This window comes from Puma concolor, chromosome A3 (assembly GCF_028749965.1).
Source record: "Puma concolor isolate L17-30 chromosome A3, mPumCon1.1.hap2, whole genome shotgun sequence".
Taxonomy (NCBI): domain Eukaryota; kingdom Metazoa; phylum Chordata; class Mammalia; order Carnivora; family Felidae; genus Puma; species Puma concolor.
Genome location: NC_141669.1, coordinates 15,650,664 through 15,658,975, shown reverse-complemented (window position 1 = coordinate 15,658,975; position 8,312 = coordinate 15,650,664). Strand labels below are relative to the sequence as shown.

The 8,312-nt window shown below is 39.2% G+C and overlaps 1 protein-coding gene across 4 annotated transcripts in view; it reads left to right on the top strand.

Annotated features, from left to right (window-relative positions):
• The first annotated feature begins 5 nt into the window (after positions 1-5).
• Positions 6-8,312, top strand: part of WDR35 (WD repeat domain 35) — a 61,038-nt gene continuing 52,731 nt past the window's right edge. For 2 of the 4 annotated variants that reach the window (XM_025927129.2, XM_025927128.2), the window contains exons 1-5: positions 9-174; positions 867-984; positions 2,686-2,757; positions 3,781-3,873; positions 5,847-5,975. In XM_025927129.2, coding sequence (XP_025782914.1) covers positions 151-174; positions 867-984; positions 2,686-2,757; positions 3,781-3,873; positions 5,847-5,975 — 436 coding nt within the window. In that variant the 5' untranslated portion in view covers positions 9-150. Of the gene's footprint in view, positions 175-866; positions 985-2,685; positions 2,758-3,780; positions 3,874-5,846; positions 5,976-8,312 lie in introns of those variants that run through there. The other 2 variants (XM_086700080.1, XM_086700078.1) reach the window with 2 other exon arrangements.

The window sequence follows — 8,312 nt, the reverse complement described above, 5'->3', positions numbered from 1 at the left end:
TCTCTCAGCGCCCCGGATGCGCCTGGGCGGCGGTGGTTGCCAGGGCGACAGGCGCTTCCAAGAGCTTCTGGTACTCGCGACTGGAGACTTAGAAAAAGGTTTCCTTTGGCGGGCCTGGACGGCTGGGGTCGTCTTCTCGGGGTTCCCAGGATGTTCTTTTACCTGAGCAAGAAAGTGAGTTTTCCCGCTGACGCCCTAGCTCCTCCTCTGTTCTCGCGTCCTGCAGGAGAATCCCGCATCCTGTCCCGCATCCTTCGCCTTCCCACCTCGCACCTTCCTGCCTCGTCCAGCCTCGGACCTCCTCCTTCGGGTCCCGAGTCCCAGATAATTCTCGGCGGAGCCAACAGCCCTTTCGCACGACTCTCTCCCATTCCTGCCCCCTGCCTGGGTCTTTTTGGGGACCTCAGCAGGACAGATCACTGCGTGCTTCCCTACCGCTCCTTCTCCACCTGTTGATCCAGGTGACTTCAATTCACTGGATCGTCATGGGCTGGCGGGCGAGAGAAAAGTAATAACAAAAGGGTATCCTAAGTGTTATGTGTGGAAAGGGAATATGGATCAATGGTATGGATTTATACCTCTTTTCCCCGTTTCCTTCCTTTAAAATTTCTCAGGTGACTCTCCCATTGGGTTCCTCTGCAGTCAGTGCCCTTCTTGTGTGCTCCCCTCTCCCCCCGCCGTCCTTTCGAAAATGGTAGGGCGCGGGGCAGTTCAGGGGATCGTGCCATGCCCATTTTCCTAACAGTACACTCTCTGCAAGGCTGACCATTTTTTATTTCTTGGGGGGACTTCTTCAGCCTGCATCCGTAACTCACTTTCCAGCTCCTCCATGAAAAGCTGTGAGAGTGGCTGTGGTTGTTTTTCAGGTCGCCATTCCCGATAACGTAAAGCTGAAATGTGTATCTTGGAACAAGGACCAAGGATTCATAGCATGTGGTGGTGAAGACGGATTACTGAAAGTTTTGAAATTAGAGACACAGACAGGTAAATGAAAGCAAGCCCAAGTGTTTGAACTAGATGGAAAATTGCCTAGTATCATTTGTTCGGTGAGATTTGCTCTTGGTATTTGTCACTATGCAGTTCTAATTCTTTTAAAATGAAAAACAAACAAGACTCCAAACATTCAGTGCTGTTTTTATAGAGTATTTTTGCAGTAAAGTTCAGAGAACATCGAATGTAAATATCAGATGGCTTTTACTCAAGTTATTGATGGAAAATGAAAAAGAATGAAGAATGCAAACTAAGTCACTACATTGCCTTGTGCTATGTCTATCTATTCTGCTCTATTATTTAGAGTTTAAGAAAAATGACAATTTGAGTTTTAATAAGGTCACAAAATCTCACATTTTGTCACATTTGCAGGCTGGTGTCATCTTTTCTGCTTATCAGATATGTTAATAATCATTCACCTAGTTCCGGAGAACAGAAAATGAGATGTTTAAAAACATTTTTGTTTATAAGTTCCTTGTGTTTACAGCTTGATTTGTCTTTTTTTAGTTCTCTGGAATCATAGCAGCTTCACATTTCTTTAGCATCCCTAGTGTTGCTGTAGAATGGAGAGCTAGACAGTCCCCAATCTAAGTTGGAGATGTAGGTAAGGTGATTGGAGTTGGAACCTCAGCTCTGCCATACTGAAAGAATTTCAGCAAGTTGGTGTTTATCTTTGGGCTTTAGTTCACTCTTCTGTAAGATAAAGGGCTGAAGCAAATTACATTTTGGATTCAGAGCTTCTACACTTGACCCGTGGGGTCTTTGCACTTGGTATTTCTGAGTCTGGACTCCTCCTCCTCCTTTCTCCAGAAAGCCTTCCCTGGCTCTCCCTTCCTCCAATCTAAATCAGTCTCCCTCTGTTACTGTCTCTTCTTATGGCTTTATTTTCTCAATTTATGATTTTACATATATGCATATATATTTATGTGGGTGGGTGAGTGTGTGTTTAATATCTGTCCCTTCAGTAGACTACAAACTCTCTTAGGGGAGAGGCCTTAACTATTTTATCATTTTATATTCGGAAGCTTCCACAGTGCGTAACACAATGTAGACATTCATTGAATGAATAAATGAATGAATGAATGAATGCATATAAGATTCTGCAAAATGTAGTAAAAACCAGTTTCCAAAGTCTTTACTTTCTGAGCCCTCTTATGCTTTAGAGCTTTCATTCTATATATCGTAAATATTTCTGTTTGTGATCTTCTGGGAAGGAATAGCAGTAATAATAATTACCAGTATATTTCATATACTGGGTAAACAATGTTTTTTTTTTTCAACGTTTATTTATTTTTTTTGGGACAGAGAGAGACAGAGCATGAACGGGGGAGGGGCAGAGAGAGAGGGAGACACAGAATCGGAAACAGGCTCCAGGCTCTGAGCCATCAGCCCAGAGCCTGACGCGGGGCTCGAACTCCCGGACCGCGAGATCGTGACCTGGCTGAAGTCGGACGCTTAACCGACTGCGCCACCCAGGCGCCCCTAAACAATGTTTTTAAAATACATTTTGCTTTATTTTGTCAGAATAATATCTCTGCAAGGGGGTATATATTACTGTCCATGTTTCCACCATGAGAAAAATAGATCAGAATGAGGCATTCTTAAAAAATTTTTTCTAAAATCATCCAGGAAGAAATGTCAAAGTCATATAATCTATTACTTTAATGTATTTGCCATGATGTCTTTTTTTCCTAGATGATGCAAAATTGAGAGGTCTTGCAGTCCCTAGTAACCTTTCTATGAATCAGAATCTAGAAGGTCATAGTGGTGAGTCATGTAATTTTTAAAATCCTATTTGAATGGTCTTATTTTTAGACATTGAGAAACCATCTACTTATTGCAGAAATGATATCATTTTTTATAATGATAATATTTAAAGTAATCATTTCTGTTTAGCCATAGTTAATTGAGCTTAGAGTCCTTCAACAACTTTTACATGATTAAACAACATCTTCAATAAATCTAAAACTGAGTAGTTCTTTTATATATTAAAAGATACTGCTGTCTATGGGTAGGACATAATCCTTTTTTAGAATCTATCCCATGTTTCCAGATTAAAGTAGACTAAAGAGACACGACAACTGAATGTATTCTATGATCCTAGATCTTGGAATGAGAAAAACAAGTATCTATAAAGGACAATATTTGGACAGTTGATAAAATTTGAATGTATACCAGGGTTAGGTAATATTATATCAGTGTTAAATTTCCTAATTTGTAATATGGTTATGAAAGAGAATGTCTTCTTATGAAATATACACTAAAGCATTTAGAGATTAAAAAAACTAAAAGAATCAGTTGTTCATATAACCCAGAGGCTTAAGATATGTTCAAGAGTGTGTTACTAATAGAATGGAAAACAAGAGGGGGAAAGAAGAGATATTACGGCATATATCAACCACAGACAACCTCTACACCCCTGGAAAGAAACCCCAAGTTCGTAGTATATTGTCCTTTGGGAATTATAATCCTTGGGAATCAGGCCAGTTGGGTAAATCTTACTTATATTTGTTTCTGTCATCAGATATATGGCAGCTTTTGCATTTGACCATAATAGGTGCCTTTGCTGGCCTGAAATAGGAATAAACATGAAAATTAGTATCACACATTGTTGTAGAAAATGAGTGATAATAGTGACTGCATCCTGTGAATATTTTGGAATGATATTAAATCCTGTTTAATTGCACAGGAGCCATATTGATTTTAACATGCTGTTGGTGTTTATTATAAAAATACAAATTTGAAATTGTAGCCTTTTTTTAGTTTCTGAATTGTTTTATGGTTTTTTAGGTTCGGTTCAAGTTGTAACATGGAATGAACAATATCAGAAGTTGACTACCAGTGATCAAAATGGGCTTATCATTGTTTGGATGTTATATAAAGGTACACTAGGAGAGTTTATGTAATCTTTCACAGCTTAGAGTCCGGATTACAGTATTTGTATGGGGAAACAATATATTTGAAATAGACTCCTTTTAACCAGCAGCAGGAATTCATCCTGACCTCACAGGGGTAATATTTCTGGATTTATTGCTGCCTACTTTTCCTTTTAACTTTGTTTTTTTTTTTTTTGTTTTTTTGTTTTTTTTTTTTTTTTTTGAGCTGTGGCCTTGCATGAAGAAAGTGAATTAGATGACTGTTGGTTATCTCCACAATGAATTTACGCCCTTAGCTGGATAGTTTCTACTTGAGATCTTTTTTTGCCAGGTTTCCGATAAGAATTATTTTCTGTGTGATCAGTGGCTAGAGTTGGTCCAGTACATAAAAACATTAAGAAGTCAGAGGCAATAATTCATTCCCCTTATTGAGCCATTTAGCATCCTTTCTTTCATGGATATAGATTTTATCTCTGCTCTACTGGCTCATGATTTGTGCCTTTTGCCTACAAGACAGAGCGAGAGAAGGATTAATTTAGGCACATCACTATTATCAGAAAAATAACTCACAATACATGATCTCTTGGGGTCTCATATTTAAATGAGAAGAGTACCTTAGTTCATGTGTGGTGTTTTGAAAACATTCAGGGTATACCATTTAAAAATTCTTAATTGAAAAATTTGGTACCTGAGTTTTATTTATGTTTCTCAAGGTTTATGTGTGTATGTGTGTGTGTAGGGATGGAAGGTGAGAGTATAGGAGATGAAGATAAGCTGTATTTTTCCTCTGTGGGTCTTCTCAGGTCCTGAGTTCAGACTCTGATAATGCCTGCTCGACTAGTTCTTCCAAATTACGTGGTTATTTGCTTGGCTGCAGGCCAGAGTTCTGATACCAAAATGGCCTTGTGTTTTGCCTCACATTTGGTTGTACCTTGAGACCTGTCACCCCAGCCCTGTGTACATGAATGTTTTGTCTTTCAGCATTAGTGATGTGAAATCACTAAAGTGATTTGAACTGTTGAAAATTTTTGTCAAGCAGGCTTAGAGTTTTTACCTAATATGCTGATATTCAATATACTTGTAATTAATCACTGGAGAGTTTATGCATACGTATAAAATTATTGTGGTTATTTTGTTTTTTTCTTGGTTATCATCTGAAGATTTTCTTTTTTTTTTTTTTTTAATTTTTTTTTTTCAACGTTTTATTTATTTTTGGGACAGAGAGAGACAGAGCATGAACGGGGGAGGGGCAGAGAGAGAGGGAGACACAGAATCGGAAACAGGCTCCAGGCTCTGAGCCATCAGCCCAGAGCCCCACGCGGGGCTCGAACTCACGGACCGCGAGATCGTGACCTGGCTGAAGTCGGACGCTTAACCGACTGTGCCACCCAGGCGCCCCTCATCTGAAGATTTTCAAGTGGGAAAAGTTAGGCTTTGAGAAAAGTCAGTTGTTTTGGCCCTTCAAAAGCAAATAAAGTTTTATTTATTTAAAAAAATTTTGTTTAATGTTTATTTATTTTTGAGAGAGAGACAGAGCATGAGCAGGGGAGGGGAAGAGAGAGAGGGAGACACAGAATCTGAAGCAGGCTCCAGGCTCTGAGCTGCCAGCACAGAGCCCGATGCGGGTCTCGAACCTGCGAACCGTGAGATCATGACCCGAGCCGAAGTCGGACGGTCAGCTGACTGAGCCACCCAGGCGCCCCGAGTTTTATTTTTTAATGGACAGAAAGGAAGAAAGAGAGAAAAGATGGGCATTTATTGTGTTTTCTGTGATAATCTTTGAAGCAATTGTTGGTCAAGGCCTCAGCTAATTTTTTTTTGTTTGTTTATGTTGGATTTGAAGGTTTTATTGTTTAACGTCTCATGTTGTAGAAAATTTTGCACTCATTTATCCCACAGTGCATTTTGTGGAATGTTTTCAACTCTAATGTGAAAGTTTTGACTTGTAATTTTTGTGTGTGTGTGTGTGTGTGCAAATAGGCTCTTGGTACGAGGAGATGATCAACAACAGAAATAAATCAGTGGTTCGAAGTATGAGCTGGAATGCTGACGGACAGAAGATCTGCATTGTGTATGAAGACGGGGCTGTGATAGTTGGTTCGGTGGATGGTAATACATTGTTGCACACAGAACTGAGATCAGGATTTGGCTGGCATTTTTATCTTTAGAGGTTTAATTAATTATCATATGTTAGTCTGCTGACAGAAAAACACAGAGAAAATGGTTGATATACAATTTAATAACATTCAAGAAACATTTACTTTTAAGTATACTCAAGTAAAAAAACCCGTTTTTTATTTTATTTTTATTATTTTTTTAATGTTTTATTTGTTTATTTTGAGAGAGAGAATGCATGCACGCTGGGAGTGGGGCAGAAAGAGATGGAGGGAGAGAATCCTAAGTAGGCTCGTGCTGTCTGCACAGGGCCTGATGCAGGGGTGGGGGGTGCCGCTTGATCTCCTGCACTGTGAGATCATGACCTGAGTCGAAATTAAGAGTTGGATGCTGGGGTACCTGTGTTGACTCAGTCCGTTAATAATGGTCCGGCTTTGGTTCAGGTCATGATCTCATGGTTTGTGGGTTTGAGCTCCGCGTCGGGCTGTTTGCTGACAGCTCAGAGACTGGAGCCTGCTTCAGATTCTGTGTCTCCCTCTTTTTCTGCCCCTCCCTTGCTCGCACTGTGTCTATCTCTCTCAAAAATAAATAAACATTAAAAAACAATTAAAAAAAAAAGTTGGATGTTTAGCTGACTGAGCCACCCAGGTGTTCCAAGTAAAAATTCTATTTTTAAAAAATTTCCTACAGTGACACAGAAAAAAGGTAAATTAATTTTTCAGGATTATTTTAAATATGTCTGCCTAATTATGTAACTTATTTTGTATGTATTAGACTGTATTATAAATACATAGATTTACTTTCAAGTATATAGAGATATAACAATCTATGGTTATTTTGAAAAAATTGAACTGTTAAGTATAATTGACATATAACATTAGTTTTAGGTGTACAGCATAATCATTTGATATTTTTATATGTCACGAAATGATCATCTGGTCATTTTTTTTTTTTTAATTTTTTTTAACGTTTATTTATTTTTGAGACAGAGACAGAGCATGAACAGGGGAAGGGCAGAGAGAGAGGGAGACACAGAATCTGAAATGGGCTCCAGGCTCTGAGATGTCAGCACAGAGCCCGATGCGGGGCTCGAACCCACGGACCGTGAGATCATGACCTGAGCCGAAGTCGGATGCTTAACCGGCGCCCCTCATCTGGTCATTTTTTAATAGAACTGAATCTGTTATTGCTACATGTGTTTTGTAGCTTTAAAACTTAGGTCTTTCAAATTTTAATTCATAGCTAACACTGGGGCTTCCGAGGGTCTGTACCTTTGTTTTAATGTGAAATTTTCTCTATAGAGAAATAATTTATTTCAAAATGATTTTCATTTTTCCATTTGTTTTTTTTTTTTCTGTTGTAACTTCATTTATTCCCCAAATGTTTCTGAGAATTCATAAAGTGACAGCTGTAGTTCTAGGCACTAGGTATGATAAAAAGTATTTCAGATCTAGAGCAGGAGAGGTGGATTAGTAACCAAGCAGTTACAGTGCCTTGTGATAAGTGCTGAGATGGGAAAATACAGCAAACATGTAGTAGAAGTATCTAACCCAGACTTGGAGGGATCAGGGAAGGCATCCTGGAGGAAGTGATGTCTGCTGAGGCATTAGCCACCAGGAATGTGGGTTTGTAGAATGTCCTAGGCCTAAGGAATAGCACTTGAGGAGGTCCACAGGGGTTGAACTTAGCCATGTTTAGGGTATTGAAAAAAATTTGAGAGTCAGTGTACTATAATACTAAAAGGAAAAGAGTTGTATGTGATGAAATTAGAGACATTAGTAAAGACAGATCATGTAGATCGTAAGTTATCTAAGAAGTTTGAACTTTAAGGGCACAATGAAAGGTTTTAAGAATGGGAGCAGGGTGATCAGGTTTGTTCTTTGGAAGCATCTCTGTGATTGCAGAGGAAGGAAAGAAAGATGGGGCAGGTGTACCACTTAGGAAATTGATATGGTAATTCAGGTGAGAGGTGATGGTGGATGGTAGCTGAACCAGGGAAATGACAAAGAGGATGGAAGTAAGTGGACATATGCTAGAGATATTTAGGAGGTAAAATAGATGGGGTCTCATTATTGATGAGTTTGGGGCTGAGGGGATGGAAGTGTTCAGAGGAATAGCCAGGTTTTTAACTTTGACAGCTGGTGGATGGTGATGCCATTGAAATAAGGGATGTGGGAGAAAGACTGGTTTTGAAGGAAGATTTCAGTTATGGACATGTTGACTTTGTTATGCTGTAGGACAGCCAAGTAGTTAGATATATACATTTGTGGCTCAGAAACATCTGGACTGGAGTCATAATTTTGGGAATCACCAGCATGTAGATGGTAATTT